The sequence below is a fragment of the Crinia signifera genome, chromosome 7 (assembly GCF_055691185.1).
Source record: "Crinia signifera chromosome 7, ASM5569118v1, whole genome shotgun sequence".
Classification (NCBI taxonomy): domain Eukaryota; kingdom Metazoa; phylum Chordata; class Amphibia; order Anura; family Myobatrachidae; genus Crinia; species Crinia signifera.
Window position 1 is genome coordinate 1,094,754 of NC_139223.1, and position 18,925 is coordinate 1,113,678.

General features: G+C 51.4%; 1 protein-coding gene across 3 annotated transcripts in view; it reads right to left on the bottom strand.

Moving 5' to 3' along the window:
- Positions 1–2,373: 2,373 nt before the first annotated feature.
- RUSF1 (RUS family member 1) overlaps positions 2,374–18,925 on the bottom strand; it is a 130,644-nt gene continuing 114,092 nt past the window's right edge. For all 3 annotated transcript variants that reach the window (XM_083152190.1, XM_083152191.1, XM_083152192.1), the window contains exons 13-15: positions 13,203–13,301; positions 5,137–5,208; positions 2,374–2,611 (exon numbers count right to left, since the gene is read on the bottom strand). In XM_083152190.1, the coding sequence (XP_083008316.1) occupies positions 2,523–2,611; positions 5,137–5,208; positions 13,203–13,301 (260 nt within the window). In that variant the 3' untranslated portion in view covers positions 2,374–2,522. The remainder of the gene's footprint in view (positions 2,612–5,136; positions 5,209–13,202; positions 13,302–18,925) is intronic.

Here is an 18,925-nt window from a genome sequence, read left to right on the forward strand (position 1 = left end):
AGCCAGTGGCTCAGCAATCCATGCGGTGATGTCATCGCGCACTAGTGATCAGCCAGTGGCTCAGCAATCCGTGCGGTATCGTCATCTGGCGCTAGTGATCATCCAGTGGCTCAGCAATCCCTGCGGTGAAGTCATCTGGCATTAGTGATCAGCCAGTGGCTCAGAAATCTGTGCGGTGATGTCATCTGGCGCTAGTGATCAGCCAGTGGGTCAGCAATCCATGCGGTGATGTCATCTGGTGCTAGTGATCAGCCAGTGGCTCAGCAATCCATGCGGTGATGTCATCTGGCACTAGTGATCAGCCAGTAACTCAGCAATCCATGTGGTGATGTCATCTGGCACTAGTGATCAGCCAGTGGCTCAGCAATCCGTGCGGTGACGTCATCTGGTGCTAGTGATCAGCCAGTGGCTCAGCAATCCATGCAGTGAGGTCATCTGGCACTAGTGATCAGCCAGTAGCTCAGCCATCCGTGTGTTGATGTCATCTGGCACTATTGATCAGCCAGTGGCTCAGCAATCCGTGCAGTGATGTCATCTGGCACTAGTGATCAGCCAGTGGCTCAGCAATCTGTGTGGTGATGTCATCTGGTGCTAGTGATCAGCCAGTGGCTCAGCAATCCATGCGGTGATGTCATCGTGCACTAGTGATCAGCCAGTGGCTCAGCAATCCGTGCGGAATCGTCATCTGGCGCTAGTGATCATCCAGTGGCTCAGCAATACGTGCGGTGACGTCATCTGGCATTAGTGATCAGCCAGTGGCTCAGCAATCTGTGCGGTGATGTCATCTGGCGCTAGTGATCAGCCAGTGGGTCAGCAATCCATGCGGTGATGTCATCTGGTGCTAGTGATCAGCCAGTGGCTCAGCAATCCATGCGGTGATGTCATCTGGCACTAGTGATCAGCCAGTAACTCAGCAATCCGTGTGGTGATGTCATCTGGCACTAGTGATCAGCCAGTGGCTCAGCAATCCCTGCGGTGATGTCATCTGGCACTAGTGATCAGCCAGTGGCTCAGCAATCCCTGCGGTGATGTCATCTGGCACTAGTGATCAGCCAGTGGCTCGGCATTTTGCCGAACATCACCACAATTTGCATTCAAATAGGTAACACATGATTGATTGGGTTTCCCCATCCAAGAGGTGTGTGTGTGTGGGGGGGGGGGGGGGCGCGATTGAGGCCTGTCATTTTGGATCATTCGGCTCAAAGTGTTCTCACCAATGGGCCTCAATGATCATATTCCTATTTATTGCTGTCGGTAACTTACTCTCATTGAATATATATTGATTTGTTTGCTTCCAGGTATATGGTTATGTTAATTGTCTTTTTACTGCCTATTTTATTAGCGTGCAAATTTGGATTTTTTTTCATGCTGTAATTACTATACTGATGTGTTATAACTCCTGTATCGTGCTGTTTGTTGTTTAGACAGCTACGCTTATATTGTTTGTTGCTGAATACAGTGCTTTTGTATGTTTTTCACTATGTTGATTGCAGGTTGCCATGGCGACTGTCTTGCCGATGTTGGGTACTGCTCGGCGTGACAATGCGCTAACGACATCAGACGGCATGTCTGTGTCTTTGTGCTGGCGTCAGCGACTGTCGCCCCTGCACTGGCTCCTGGGCGCAGCGTTTGAGCCAAACACTCTTTGGTGGGCATATAAGAAAGAAGTCACATGATGTATATCCTAATGACATGAAACGTTAATTATATCAGTGTCTTTGTGAATTTCTTTACACGTTGTCTCGAGTGCCACACTTGTTTGTGATATATATATATATATATATATATACTAGGTGATTCATCTCGCCCCACGGGCGCTCTTCACACCGGCGTAAGGGACTGCGCCCCATTAATTTGTGAACGTTTGTATATGAGAAATATGGTTAGAATTGTATGAAAGATGCCCCTTTACTGCCTGATGACGATGTGAATAAACATCGAAACGTTGCAAACCAGCTGTTTCTCTACCTGTTATTTCATTCCTGTGTGCCTGTCTATATATATATATATATATATATATATATATATATATATATATATATATATATATATATATATATATATAAAATAATTATCTCCACTTGTGTTAGCAGTTAATAAATACACCTGTAGACCTGCTGGGTGACCTAGAAAACATGACCTGTTCAGAGCCCTAATGTTATAGTGACCACAGAATGTAAGCTCCACTGGGACGAATGTGATTGCCCATCAATGCTCTGTACTGCGCTGTAGTATATGTGTGCGCTATATACATAACTGGCAGTGATCAGACACATACGCCATCTGTTATCCCAGCCTCAGTAATATATATATATACACACACACACACACACACACACACACACACACACACACACACACACATTCTAAGAATGAATATATAACTGCCCCAATGGCGTCCCTTTATTATACACTCATCGGTCACAATGTGCTGGGTCAGAATTATGCATCATTGCTGGAATGTAGAAGACGGGATCCATTTCCCATCTGTGGTGATGATCCCAAGGTTGGTCCGGCCGCTCTTAGTGATCTTTGCAGGAATCCCAGTCTGCTCGCCAGTCATCGGAGTCCAACACATTCCGGTCCGTGACCCAGCCAGCCGCAGAGAGACCTGTGATAGAGAGTGAGATATACAATGCCTGTGAGGGGCTAACTCGACCCACAGCGACTGGCCTGTGCAGCGGTAATGAGGGGGGACACAGTTTAGTATGTACAGGTAGTCTGAGGGGGACACGATGCAGCACCTGGTCTGTTTAAGAGTAGTGTGAGGGAGACCAACCTGTGTAGGGGTAGTGTGACGGGGACCGGCCTGTGTAGGGGTAGTGTGACGGGGACCGGCAGTGTAGGGGTAGTGTGAGGGGGACCGGCAGTGTAGGGGTAGTGTGAGGGGGACCGAGCTGGGTAGGGGTAGTGTGACGGGGACCGGCCTGTGTAGGGGTAGTGTGAGGGGGACCGGCCTGTGTAGGGGTAGTGTGAGGGGGACCGGCCTGTGTAGGGGTAGTGTGAGGGAGACCAACCTGTGTAGGGGTAGTGTGACGGGGACCGGCCTGTGTAGGGGTAGTGTGAGGGGGACCGAGCTGGGTACTTGTGTACTTTCACAAATCGATGCGATGCAATTTTCCCGTGTTTTTATGCATTTTTGATAAAATCGCATGCGATCTCATGCGACGCGATGTCATTTTTCACAGAAATTATGGACATGAGTTGACATCATGTAAAATGCACCCCAAATGTCATTTTTCACACTGTACCACCCCCACTATCAACGCCAACCCAAAGCGCGGTGGTACGCGTCCTACGACCTTTTCATACCCCCACTATCCACGTCGGCGTGGAGTTGAGAATAGAAAGTGTGGCGAGCCCCGCGAGGGGATGCGGATACCTTCACAGGTATCCGTGTCCGCTCGCCACGCTTCGAGCTCGGTGGCTCGATGCGCTCGCCACACTTTCTATTCTCAACTCCACGCCGACGTGGATAGTGGGGGTATGAAAAGGTCGTAGGACGCGTACCGCCGCTGCTCGCCACGCTTCGGGTTGGCGTTGATAGTGGGGGTGGTACAGTGTGAAAAAATGACATTTGGGGTGTATTTTACATGATTTCAACTCATGTCCATAATTTCTGTGAAAAATTACATCGCATGCGATCGCATGCGATGCGATTTTTCCCTGTACGATGCACATCGTGGGAGCCGTGAAAGTACACAAGTACCCCGAGCTGTGTAGGGGTAGTGTGAGGGGGACCGGTCTGAGTAGGGGTAGTGTGAGGGGGACCGACCTGTGTAGGGGTAGTGTGAGGGGGACCGACCTGTGTGAGGGGTAGTGTGAGGGGGACTGGCCTGTGTGAGGGGTAGTGTGAGGGGGACTGGCCTGTGTGAGGGGGACTGGCCTGTGTGAGGGGTAGTGTGAGGGGGACTGGCCTGTGTGAGGGGTAGTGTGAGGGGGACTGGCCTGTGTGAGGGGGACTGGCCTGTGTGAGGGGTAGTGTGAGGGGGACTGGCCTGTGTGAGGGGTAGTGTGAGGGGGACTGGCCTGTGTGAGGGGTAGTGTGAGGGGGACTGGCCTGTGTGAGGGGGACTGGCCTGTGTGAGGGGTAGTGTGAGGGGTAGTGTGAGGGGGACTGGCCTGTGTGAGGGGTAGTGTGAGGGGGACTGACCTGTGAGAGGGGTAATGTGAGGGGGACTGGGCTGTGTGAGGGGTAGTGTGAGGGGGACTGGCATGTGTGAGGAGTAGTGTGAGGGGGACTGGCCTGTGTGAGGGGTAGTGTGAGGGGACTGGCCTGTGTAGGGGTAGTGTGAGGGGGACTGGCCTGTGTGAGGGGTAGTGTGAGGGGGACTGGCCTGTGTAGGGGTAGTGTGAGGGGGACTGGCCTGTGTAGGGGTAGTGTGAGGGGGACTGGCCTGTGTAGGGGTAGTGTGAGGGGGACTGGCCTGTGTAGGGGTAGTGTGAGGGGGACTGGCCTGTGTAGGGGTAGTGTGAGGGGGACTGGCCTGTGTAGGGGTAGTGTGAGGGGGACTGGCCTGTGTGAGGTGGACTGACCTGTGTAGGGGTAGTGTGAGGGGGACTGGCCTGTGTAGGGGTAGTGTGAGGGCAACTGGCCAGTGGAGGGGTAGTGTGAATGGAACTGGCCTGTGCAGGAGTAGTGTGAGGGGGACTGTTAGTGTAAGGTGGAGTGACCTGTGTAAGAGTAATGTGAGGGGGACTGGTAGTGTGAGGGGGACTGACCTGTTGAGGGGTAGTGTGATGGGGACTAGCATGTGGAGGGTTAGTGCGATGGGGTCTGGCCTCTGAAGGGGTAGTGCATGGAGGTCTGGCCTCTGGAGGGGTAGTGCATGGAGGTCTGGCCTCTGGAGGGGTAGTGCGAGTGGGTCTGGCCTGTGGAGGGGTAGTGCAAGCGGGTCTGGCCTGTGGAGGGGTAGTGCAAGGGGGACTGGCCTGTGGAGGGGTAGTGCAAGGGGGACTGACCTGTGTAAGGGTAGTGTGAGGGGGAGTGACCTGTGGAGGGGTAGTGTGAGGGGGACAAGCCTGTGGAGGGGGACTGGTCTGTAGTTAGTGTGAGGGGCACACGGTGCAGGGGTAGGGTGAGTTGGCCGTGGTGCAGGTGACAGGAGAGGTATACTGTAGTGCAGCCTGTATTACCATCGAGAAATCCAGGGAACATGCGGCTCACATATCCGTGCGTCTCTGCCAGAATGTTGAACCGAGCGGGATCTGGAAGACATATTCAACCATTTACTTGTGATATTTGTGCAGCACTACACACATGCACATGGGAATTACATGCATAAAACATATGTCCTATATATGGAACTGACATACAGCCCTTTTAGGGATTGGGGTCAGGGGTGACACAACCAGCGACAATGCTGTGGTACTGCGCTCTAATACACTGATAGAGGGAAAACCCACTTCTGCTGCATTATGCTGGGCAGGGGTGGACGTGCCACGGATAGAGGGAAAGCACACTTCTGCTGCGCATGGAAGGATGTGACACGGACAGAGGAGAAGCCCACCTCTACTGCTTTCTGCTGGGCAGGGGTGGATGTGCCACGGACAGAGGGAAAGCCCACCTCTGCTGCATTCTGCTGGGCAGGGATGGATGTGCCACAGATAGAGGGAAAGCCCACCTCTGCTGCATTCTGCTGGGCAGGGGTGGATGTGCCACGGACAGAGGGAAAGCCCACCTCTGCTGCATTCTGCTGGGCAGGGATGGATGTGCCACAGATAGAGGGAAAGCCCACCTCTGCTGCATTCTGCTGGGCAGGGATGGATGTGCCACAGATAGAGGGAAAGCCCACCTCTGCTGCATTCTGCTGGGCAGGGATGGATGTGCCACAGATAGAGGGAAAGCCCACCTCTGCTGCATTGTGCTGGGCAGGGGTGGACATGCCACGGATAGAGGGAAAGACCACCTCTGCTGCATTGTGCTGGGCAGGGGTGGACATGCCACGGATAGAGGGAAAGACCACCTCTGCTGCATTGTGCTAGGCAGGGGAGGACATGCCACAGATAAGGGGATTTTGTACTCACCGATAAATCCTTTTCTCCGATTCCACAGGTGGAACTAGCATCACAGTGGGGAATAGAGGGTGACCATTAGGAGCATGGGCACTTTAAAAACATTTATAATTGTGGCTAGCTCCTCCCCTCTACTTCCCCGCCTACGGCAGTCTGAAGAGATGTGCCCTGAGGGAGCTGGAGAGAACAGTCATCCAAGAGGAGGATACACCACACCAAAGAAAACTCACAAGTAGAAATTTGAAAACAAAAGTGAGAACAACAAACACACAAGCCAAACAGGCCAGTAGGATAAAATATACAGAACCCATAGGTTAAAACCTCAAGAGAAATCTCCCAAACTATCTAAACTGGTAGAAAACACAGGAGAAAGCGCCGGGCGGGCGGCCAGTGCCACTTGTGGAATCGGAGAAAAGGATTTATCAGTGAGTACAAAATCCCCTTTTCTCCTTCATCCACTAGGTGGCACTGGCATCCCAGTGGGGACGTCCCAGAGCTCCCACCATGCGAGGGACGGCGCTGGACCCCCTGTAAGACTGAACGGACAAATTGAGAGGCATTGGCCGCGAAAGTGTAAGATCGATAAAACCTAAGAGAGGTTCTACGACTTGACCATGTAGCTGCTCGACAGAGCTGTTGAATGGAGACCCCCCTGGCTGCCACCCAAGAGGGACCCACTGATCTGGTAGAGTGGGACGAAATCAAATCTGGAGGCTGTAAGGAAGAAGCGAAGTAGGGCTGTTGAATGGTAAATCGAATCCACATCGCTAATGTCTGTTTAGATGACGGCCAGCCTGGTCTCACTGGATCATAGAGGACGAAAATAGAGTCCGATTTTCTCAAAGATAAAGTCCTGGAGACGTAGATCCTTAGAGCACAAATTACGTCAAGGGACTGGGATTCAGGTGAATCATCAGTGAAGGTCGGGACCACAATAGGTTGGCTTATGTGGAACGATGACACGACCTTAGGGAGAAAGGATGCATATGTGCGCAATTCTGCCCTATCCTCGTGAAATACCAGGAAGGGCGGACAACAAGATAAAGCACTAAGGTCGGATACTCTCCTTGCTGAGGCCAAGGTCAATAGAAGGACAGTCTTTCAAGAAAGATATTTGAGCTCAACAGACTCTAAAGGCTCAAACATGGGAGACTGTAGAAAAGAAAGAATCAAATTCAAATCCAACGGTGAGGTGGGAGGTCTGAAGGGAGGTTGAAGTCGTAAAACCCCCTGAAAGAAAGTTTGTATCTGAGGAAGTAAGGCCAACTTTCTCTGGAAAACAATTGATAACGCAGACACCTGGACCTTCAAGGAGGCCAATCTAAGGCCAGCCTCAAGGCCTGCCTGAAGAAAAAGCAAAAGGTGAGCCAACTTAAAATAAAAAAACGCGGATAGACCCGGCGACCTTCACACCAAGAGACATAGGCTCTCCAAATGCGGTAGCTTATTTATTCATGTGCAGATTGTCCTTGCTTCATGTGCAAGGACCATCTTTACTTGCTTATCAATCTAATGGGACATTGTTTACTTCTGGAAGTCCCTTGCCTAAATTGATATGGACACCTGACCACTCGCAGCAGTGAGGACTCCCGAGTTGGCTAATTACACCTCGTGCCATCGGTTGAGTCCATTACAATCTTATCAGGATACCACAAAGTGGCTAATACGGACTCCATCCCATACATCAACCTGGATCAGCGCAGGTCAAATTATCCATATATTGGTGATTATAACCATTGGGTCCTATAACCATTCATTTATTGTTTTTAACTTATGTGTTTTATGTGTATCATTGTTATTAAATAATTTTCATTGATTTAATTGATCTCATCAGCGCTGCTTTTTCTGTTATTCTTATTTATTCTTACTTTCTAGGGAGCGGACTACTCCCATAAGCAGCAGCTTTGGGCTAACAACTCACGTAAAGCGCTGTATACTAACCTTAGGTTAGTACTCTTTCCCTCACTGGAACCACCACTCCTGCCTCCAACAGCCCTTGAACCGCTGTCAGGAGGTCTAGGCTCCTGTTGAGTGAAACTTCTAAACCGGTTGTAAAAAAGAGGCGGAGTGTGCTGGAATTTCAACCTGCAACCCTGGGAGACAAGGTTCCGAACCCACCGATCCTGAGTAGACCTGAACCAGACTTCTTTGAAAAGACTCAAACGGCCTCCCACCTTGGAGTCTCCCAAGTGGGAGGAAAGCGAGTCATGCTGAGGGTTTGGCTGAAGACTTAGCCTCCGGGGAGGCGAATGAGGAGCCTCTTCCCTGACCCCTACCTCCTCGTCCACAGGAAGCGTTGGGTTTGGGACGGACCCTGAATCTAGGCTAGGGGAAAAAGGACCGAAAAGAAGGGCCCTGAGAAATCCTCCTGGGAGGAGGAGCAGCAGAGGGAAGAAAAGATGATTTTCCCCCAGTGGCTTGAGAGATCATCTTATCTAATTCGGGGCCAAATAAGAACTCTCCCCGAAATGGAAGAGCTTCAACCGCTCTCTTAGATTATGTATCCGCCAGCCACTGGCGTAACCAGAGTGCACAATGTGCAGAGACAAAGATGGCAGATATACGGGCTGCCACCCCAAAAGCACCCGAAGACGCTTCCATCACATAGGCAGAGGCCTCCGTGATGTGATCTGCCAGCCTAGAAATCTCAGCCAACTCAGGGTACTTACTGAGCGTTTGAGAGATCTTGGAAGCCCAGATTTCCATAGTCCTAGAGACCCAACAGCTTACCTGAGTTGGGCGCTGAAGGACACCAGCCGCTGAGTAAATCATCTTTGGAGTGGCTTCTAACTTCTTATCGGAGGAGCCCTTAAGAGACGATACCCCCGGAATAGGCAGGACCGTTTTCTTCGCCAGTCAAGAAACCGAAGGATCCAACACAGGGCGGGTTTCAGAGGGTTTCCTACTGTCTGCAGGAGAAGGATATCAGTTGAGAAACTTGCTGGACACCTGGAATCATTTGTCCGGATGTAACCAGGCTGTCTTTCGAATAGTCTATAACTCTTCTGATACAGGGAAAAATACAGCTTGTCTAGGTTTTTTACCCAAAAAATGTGGGTGGACCTGTGGGACATCCTCAACAATGTTTAAGGTGGACTTCACCATTGCGATGAGGTCCTCCAGCCCCTGTGAGGGTGGTTCAAACAGCTGGTGAACCTCTTCCTCAATGCACTCAACTTCACCCTCCTCTAATGGAGGCATATCTTCATCGGACCCAGCCGCCTCAATGCTTTCAAACAACCTCTTTGAAGCAGTGATGGTCGGGGGATCCAGGGGGTCCTGTGCCCTAGAGCAGTGGTGTAGCTAGGTGCCACAGTGCCCGGAGCGAGGGCATGTTTGCCCCCCCCCAGCCAGATTTGTAGTAGGCGGGTTTCTTGCGTGGCAAAAAAGGGGGCATGGCCTAACATTATACCACAAACTGTAATGCCCATTGCACATTTTAGCGAACGGGGGAGCAGGCGGGGGAGCGAGCTGCACAGCTCCAACTCTATTTAATTACTCGGCGCCCGGAGCTTGTGCTCCACCGGCTCCGCCCTCCCTACACCCCTGCCCTAAAGGCCAGTGACCTGGAAAGGGATTCCAAAGCTGATGCTAGATCAGCCTCTCTGAGAGGCAGTCCGCTCAGAAGAAAGGTTACATGTAACCTCCATTAACGGTGATGCCCATATAAGGATGTCCTGCTGGGGCGGTAAAACAGGGAGTTGAGCACACAAATCACAGATATGGGTACCCTCTGCCTGAGGTGAAAATGTAGTCACCTCAGGGGTCAAAGACACAGGGCGCTTTGACACAAAATTTGGACACAGCCTATACTCCTAAAACCTCAAGTCCCCACTGTACTTAACCAGCCTGGGGCTTGAGCGGGTCAGCGGCACAGCAACGGTCCTGATCCAAGGCCCTGGATGGCGGCAGATTCAGACTACCGGCTCTCCTTAACTCCGGAGCGCATGCAGACAAAATGGCACCGACATGCGGAGGAGGAAGCGCCAGAGAGGCTGGGAGCGTGCGTTGCGACAAGCCCCGCCCCCTAAAAATATGGTGCGCTGTTTAAATTGCCGCTGACCCTCACCGCATTTAAGCCCGGCTGCCCTGCTAACCAGGGAGCCGGGTATACTTACTCAATGCCACGCTGCCGGTGGCGGTGATGGCTGGGGGGACCGTGACTCAAGCCACAATTGTTCAGGAGCCGGGGACCCCAGTGCAGACTGCCTGCAGTGGTGCTGAGGTCCCCCCGGCAGCTCCCACGGCGCAGACAGGCAGTGACATGAAGCTGCCTTTCTGTCCTCAGTGAAAAAAGACGTAAAATAAAGAAAAAGAAAGCCTAACTGCCCAGCAGGAGCAGCAACGACCCAGCTCATTGAAGGGCACATTCTAAGACTGCCGTAGGGGGGAGGAGCTAGCCACAATTTTTTTTTTTAAAGTGCCCTAATGGTCGCGCTCTATTCCCCACTGTGATGACAGTGCCATCTGGCATCATCATCTGAAGCAAGTCATCTAAAGCAAGCAATGAGTTAGAACTGGAATGAAGTTTTCAAACCATCTCTCATCTCCTCTGTACAGGTACATGAATGCCATTTTTCAAAACCTGATGCTTCTCATTTAAAAGAACAGTCTGTAATGGAAATGTGTTTTGCTACTGGGAGCCTACAACATCCCCCACCTTTAATCAGATAAGCTGAGCAATGTGTGCAAACACCAACCCCTCCCCCTGTACCAGCTGACCTAACTTTCCTTTAAAATGGGAAATTTGGAGAAGCCTGGCCAAGGCTTGTCTGGCATCATCATCTGAAGCAAGTCATCTAAAGCAAGCAATAAATTAGAACTGGAGTTTGGACTGGATTTGGACATAAACCGAAACATTGCCACATTTTATTTTGCTTTTCCCAAATTACTATCTGTCTCCGCCTCTGAGCTGAGGAAAGCTATGTATTACTCTTTGTTTTACTGTTTCTTTACCATGATCTTCATCATATACCTCTACCCCCACTGTATGCTGTACCTTCACTGGTTGCACACCCTGCCAGCAACAAGCTGGCAGGGTGTGTCAGCTTTGGAAGAAAAGTGGTTCATAAATATAAATATTATTACTGCTGCCTTTGAGCAGCATGATCAAGATGGAGCCGCTGATGGCTGCCTAGGAGCTGTGCAGCTCAGTCAAATATGTTCCCTGTGTGATAACTGTACTGTCTCTGCTTGTATTGTTACCTACCTGGCTGCTGCAGCGACCAGTGGCGCCGCTGATGGCTGTCTAGGTGCTGTGCAGCTCGGCAGGTATGTGTTCCTTGTGTGATAACTGTACTGTCCCTTCTTATATTGTTACCTACCTGGCTGTAGCAGTGACCAGTGGTGCCGCTGATGGCTGCCTAGGTGCTGTGCAGCTCGGCAGGTATGTGTTCCCTGTGTGATACTGTACTGTCCCAGCTTATATTGTTACCTACCTGGCTGCTGCAATGACCAGTGGTGCCGCTGATGGCTGCCTAGGTGCTGTGCAGCTCGGCAGGTATGTGTTCCCTGTGTGATAACTGTACTGTCTCTGCTTGTATTGTTACCTACCTGGCTGTAGCAGTGACCAGTGGTGCCGCTGATGGCTGCCTAGGCACTGTGCAGCTCGGCGGGTATGTGTTCCCTGTGTGATAACTGTACTGTCTCTGCTTGTATTGTTACCTACCTGACTGCTGCAATGACCAGTGGTGCCGCTGATGGCTGCCTAGGCGCTGTGCAGCTCGGCAGGTATGTGTTCCCTGTGTGATACTGTACTGTCTGCTTGTATTGTTACCTACCTGGCTGTAGCAGTGACCAGTGGTGCCGCTGATGGCTGCCTAGGCACTGTTCAGCTTGGTGGGTATGTGTTTCCTGTGTGATAACTGTACTGTCTCTGCTTAATGTTACCTACCTGGCTGTAGCAGTGACCAGTGGTGCCGCTGACGGCTGCCTAGGCGCTGTGCAACTCGGTGGGCATGTGTTCCCCACATGTAATGTCTTAATGTAATGTATGTAATGCCTCCCCCCCCCCCTTCATCCCTGCTTGATGCTGCACTGTAAATCCACAAAAAATTCCTAGTGTGCGCAAGCACACATGGCCAATAAAGTTGATTCTGATTCTGATCTAGTGAATCAAGGAGAAAGAGGGAAAGCCCACCTCTGCTGCATTATGCTGGGCAGGAGTGGACGTGCCATGTATAGAGGGAAAGCCAACATCTGCTGCTCTCTGCTGGGCAGGGGTGGACGTGCCATGGATAGAGGGAAAGCCCACCACTACTGCTTTCTGCTGGCTAGGAATGGACGTACCACGGACAGAGGGAAAGCCCACCACTACTGCATTCTGCTGGCTAGGAATGGACGTACCACGGACAGAGGGAAAGCCCACCACTACTGCATTCTGCTGGCTAGTGATGGATGTGCCACGGCTAAAGAGAAAGCCAACATCTGCTGCTCTCTGCTGGGCATGCCACGGATAGAGGGAAAGCCCACCTCTGCTGCATTCTGCTGGGCAGGGGTGGACGTGCCATGCATAGAGGGAAAACCCACCTCTGCTGCATTGTGCTGGGTAGGGATGAATGTACCACAGACAGAGGGAAAGCCCACCTCTGCTGCATTCTGCTGGGCAGTGCTGGACATGCCACGGATAGAGGGAAAGCCCACCTCTACTGCATTCTGCTGGGTAGGGATGGATGTGCCAAGGATAGATGGAAAGAACACCTATGCTGCATTCTGCTGGGCAGTGCTGGACATGCCACTGATAGAGGGAAAGCCCACCTCTGCTGCATTCTGCTGGGCAGTGCTGGACATGCCACGGATAGAGGGAAAGCCCACCTCTGCTGCATTCTGCTGGGTAGGGATGAATGTACCACAGACAGAGGGAAAGCCAACCTCTGCTGCTCTCTGCTGGGCAGGGATGGATGTGCCACGGAGAGGAAAAGCCCACTTCTGCTGGGCAGGGGTGGAAGTGCCACAGATAGAGGGAATGCCCACATCTACTACTTTGTGCTGGACAGGGATCGCCAGCTGTCCATCACAGACCACAGAGAACGCTGTATACATCCACAGACTTATCAGTGTCACAGGCGTCACCCCATGCTTGTCAGGGGTGGACGTGCCATTGATAGAGGGAAAGCCCTTGTCTGCTGCATTCTGCTGGGCAGGGGTGGACATGCCATGGACAGTGTGTGAAGAATGGGGAAGCCCACCTGTGCTGATGGTCTTCTTATGTAACAGTTCTGCATGCACCACGGACCTAATGATGTCCACACTACGGGCGTGTTCATGTAACACCACAGCCAGGCCGCCTGGGGAGAGACAGGATAAACACATGAACAGATGCCACTCACGTCCAGGTAAGTGGTCACACACATAGTATCCCTCCAAGCACACAATGCAGGTAAGGGGTCACACACATAGTATCCCTCCAAGCACACAATGCAGGTAAGTGGTCACACACATAGTATCCCTCCAAGCACACAATGCAGGTAAGTGGTCACACACATAGTATCCCTCCAAGCACACAATGCAGGTAAGGGGTCACACACATAGTATCCCTCCAAGCACACAATGCAGGTGAGTGGTCATATACCTAGTACCCCCCCCTCCAAGCACACAATGCAGGTAAGTGGTCACACACATAGTATCCCTCCAAGCACACAATGCAGGTAAGTGGTCACACACATAGTATCCCTCCAAGCACACAATGCAGGTAAGGGGTCACACACATAGTATCCCTCCAAGCACACAATGCAGGTGAGTGGTCATATACATAGTACCCCCCCCCCCCACAGCACACTATGCAGGTAAGTGGTCACACACATAGTATCCCTCCAAGCACACAATGCAGGTAAGGGGTCACACACATAGTATCCCTCCAAGCACACAATGCAGGTAAGGGGTCACACACATAGTATCCCTCCAAGCACACAATGCAGGTAAGTGGTCACACACATAGTATCCCTCCAAGCACACAATGCAGGTAAGTGGTCACACACATAGTATTCCTCCAAGCACACAATGCAGGTAAGGGGTCACACACATAGTATCCCTCTAAGCACACAATGCAGGTGAGTGGTCATATACCTAGTACCCCCCCTCCAAGCACACAATGCAGGTAAGTGGTCACACACATAGTATCCCTCCAAGCACACAATGCAGGTAAGGGGTCACACACATAGTATCCCTCCAAGCACACAATGCAGGTGAGTGGTCATATACCTAGTACCCCCCCCCCCTCCAAGCACACAATGCAGGTAAGTGGTCACACACATAGTATCCCTCCAAGCACACAATGCAGGTAAGTGGTCACACACATAGTATCCCTCCAAGCACACAATGCAGGTGAGTGGTCATATACATAGTACCCCCCCCCCCAGCACACTATGCAGGTAAGTGGTCACACACATAGTATCCCTCCAAGCACACAATGCAGGTAAGGGGTCACACACATAGTATCCCTCCAAGCACACAATGCAGGTAAGGGGTCACACACATAGTATCCCTCCAAGCACACAATGCAGGTAAGTGGTCACACACATAGTATCCCTCCAAGCACACAATGCAGGTAAGTGGTCACACACATAGTATCCCTCCAAGCACACAATGCAGGTAAGGGGTCACACACATAGTATCCCTCCAAGCACACAATACAGGTGTGTGGTCACACACATAGTATCCCTCCAAGCACACAATGCAGGTAAGGGGTCACACACATAGTATCCCTCCAAGCACACAATGCAGGTAAGGGGTCACACACATAGTATCCCTCCAAGCACACAATGCAGGTAAGTGGTCACACACATAGTATCCCTCCAAGCACACAATGCAGGTAAGTGGTCACACACATAGTATCCCTCCAAGCACACAATGCAGGTAAGGGGTCACACACATAGTATCCCTCCAAGCACACAATGCAGGTAAGGGGTCACACACATAGTATCCCTCCAAGCACACAATGCAGGTAAGGGGTCACACACATAGTATCCCTCCAAGCACACAATGCAGGTAAGGGGTCACACTCATAGTATCCCTCCAAGCACACAATGCAGGTAAGTGGTCACACACATAGTATCCCTCCAAGCACACAATGCAGGTAAGTGGTCACACACATAGTATCCCTCCAAGCACACAATGCAGGTAAGGGGTCACACACATAGTATCCCTCCTAGCACACAATGCAGGTAAGTGGTCACACACATAGTATCCCTCCAAGCACACAATGCAGGTAAGGGGTCACACACATAGTATCCCTCCAAGCACACAATGCAGGTAAGGGGTCACACACATAGTATCCCTCCAAGCACACAATGCAGGTGAGTGGTCACACACATAGTATCCCTCCAAGCACACAATGCAGGTAAGGGGTCACATTCATTATATCCCTCCAAACAAACAATGCAGGTGAGTGGTCATATACATAGTACCCCCCCCCCCCCCCAGCACACTATGCAGGTAAGGGGTCACATTCATTATATCCCTCCAAACAAACAATGCAGGTGAGTGGTCATATACATAGTACCCCCCCCCCCAAGCACACTATGCAGGTAAGTGGTCTCATACAGAGTATCCCCCCAAACGCACAATGCAGGTAAGTGGTCACACACATAGCATCCCCCCTCAAGCACACAATGCAGATAAGTGTTCACACACATAGTATCCCCACCCAAACACCAGACAATGCAGGTAAGTGGTCACACACACATAGTATCCCCCCAAAGCACATGATGCAGGTAAGTGATCAAATACCTAATATCCCTCCAAGCACACAATGCAAGTAAGTGGACAAACACACACACATAGTATCCCCCAAACAGACAATGCAGGTAAGTGGTCACACACATAGTATCCCCCCAAAGCACATGATGCAGGTAAGTGATCAAATACATAGTATCCCTCTCCTCAATCACACAATGTAGGTAAGTGGTCCCAGACATAGTATCCCCCAGCACACGATGCAGTTAAGTAGTCAGACATAGCATCCCCCAGCACATAATGCATGTAGGTCACACACACAGTACCCACCCCAGCACACAATGCAGGTAAGTGGTTCCACACATAGTATACCCCCAAGCACACCATGCAAGTAAGTGATCAAAAACATAGTATCCCCCCAGCACACGATATAGGAAAGTGGTCTCATACATATTATCACCCTAGCAAACAATGCAGGTAAGTGGTCACAGATATAATATACCTCCAAGCACACAATGTAGGTAAATGGTCACACACATAGTATCCCTCAAGTACACGATATAGGTAAATGGTCACATACCTAGTATCCCTCCAAGCACACAATGATAGTAAGTGGACACACACACACACACACACATAGTATCCCCCAAACACACAATGCAGATAAGTGTTCACACACAGTATCGCCCAGCAGACGATGCAGGTAGGTGGTCACAGACATAGTATCCCTCCCAAGCACATAATACAGGTAAGTGGTCACAGACATATTATCCCAAAGCACACAATGCAGGTGAGTGGTCACATACATGGTATAACTTCCCAAAAGCACACGATGCAGGTAAGTGGTCACATACATAGCATCCCCCCAGCAAATGATGCAGGTAAGTTCTCTCATACATAGCATCCCCCCACCAAGTACACAATGCATGTAAGTGGGCAGACATAGTTTCCCTTCAGCAGACAGGTAAGTGTTCTCAGTGCTGCACAGTCAGCCGTCTCACAGCTGGTCCTATGGTGTACAGTTTATACAGCTCACACACTGCCGCACACCCAGTGATCACACCTGAGCAGCAGCTGGGATAATGCTGGCTCAGTGCGGCACAGTCAGCCGTCTCACAGCCCTTCCTATGGTGTACAGTATATACAGCTCACACACTGCCGTACACCCAGTGATCACACCTGAGCAGCAGCTGGGATAATGCTGGCTCAGTGCGGCACAGTCAGCCGTCTCACAGCCCTTCCTATGGTGTACAGTATATACAGCTCACACACTGCCGTACACCCAGTGATCACACCTGAGCAGCAGCTGGGGTAATGCTGGCTCAGTGCTGCACAGTCAGCCGTCTCACAGCCGTTCCTATGGTGTACAGTATATACAGCTCACACACTGCCGTACACCCAGTGATCACAACTCAGCAGCAGCTGGGATAATGCTGGCTCAGTGCGGCACAGTCAGCCGTCTCACAGCCCTTCCTATGGTGTATAGTATATACAGCTCACACACTGCCGTACACCCAGTGATCACACCTGAGCAGCAGCTGGGATAATGCAGGCTCCGTGATGCACAGTCAGCCGTCTCACAGCCGTTCCTATGGAATACAGTATATACAGCTCACACACTGCCGCACACCCAGTGATCACACCTGAGCAGCAGCTGGGGTAATGCTGGCTCAGTGCGGCACAGTCAGCCGTCTCACAGCCCTTCCTATGGTGTACAGTATATACAGCTCACACACTGCCGCACACCCAGTGATCACACCTGAGCAGCAGCTGGGATAATGCTGGCTCAGTGCTGCACAGTCAGCCGTCTCACAGCCCTTCCTATGGTGTACAGTATATACAGCTCACACACTGCCGCACACCCAGTGATCACATCTCAGCAGCAGCTGGGATAATGCTGGCTCAGTGCGGCACAGTCAGCCATCTCACAGCCGTTCCTATGGAATACAGTATATACAGCTCACACACTGCCGTACACCCAGTGATCACAACTCAGCAGCAGCTGGGATAATGCTGGCTCAGTGCGGCACAGTCAGCCGTCTCACATCCCTTCCTATGGTGTACAGTATATACAGCTCACACACTGCCGCACACCCAGTGATCACACCTGAGCAGCAGCTGGGATAATGCTGGCTCAGTGCTGCACAGTCAGCCGTCTCACAGCCCTTCCTATGGTGTATAGTATATACAGCTCACACACTGCCGCACACCCAGTGATCACACCTCAGCAGCAGCTGGGATAATGCTGGCTCAGTGCGGCACAGTCAGCCGTCTCACAGCCCTTCCTATGGTGTACAGTATATACAGCTCACACACTGCCGTACACCCAGTGATCACACCTGAGCAGCAGCTGGGATAATGCAGGCTCCATTCGGCACAGTCAGCCGTCTCACAGCCGTTCCTATGGAATACAGTATACACAGCTCACACACTGCCGTACACCCAGTGATCACACCTCAGCAGCAGCTGGGATAATGCTGGCTCAGTGCGGCATAGTCAGCCATCTCACAGCCCTTCCTATGGTGTACAGTATATACAGCTCACACACTGCCGCACACCCAGTGATCACACCTGAGCAGCAGCTGGGATAATGCTGGCTCAGTGCTGCACAGTCAGCCGTCTCACAGCCCTTCCTATGGTGTACAGTATATACAGCTCACACACTGCCGCACACCCAGTGATCAGACCTCAGCAGCAGCTGGGATAATGCTGGCTCAGTGCGGCACAGTCAGCCGTCTCACAGCCCTTCCTATGGTGTATAGTATATACAGCTCACACACTGCCGTACACCCAGTGATCACAACTCAGCAGCAGCTGGGATAATGCTGGCTCAGTGCGGCACAGTCAGCCGTCTCACAGCCCTTCCTATGGTGTACAGTATATACAGCTCACACACTGCCGTACACCCAGTGATCACACCTCAGCAGCAGCTGGGATAATGCAGGCTCCGTGCTGCACAGTCAGCCGTCTCACAGCCCTTCCTATGGTGTACAGTATATACAGATCACACACTGCCGTACACCCAGTGATCACACCTGAGCAGCAGCTGGGATAATGCAGGCTCCATTCGGCACAGTCAGCCGTCTCACAGCCCTTCCTATGGTGTACAGTATATACAGCTCACACACTGCCGTACACCCAGTGATCACACCTGAGCAGCAGCTGGGGTAATGCTGGCTCAGTGCTGCACAGTCAGCCGTCTCACAGCCGTTCCTATGGTGTACAGTATATACAGCTC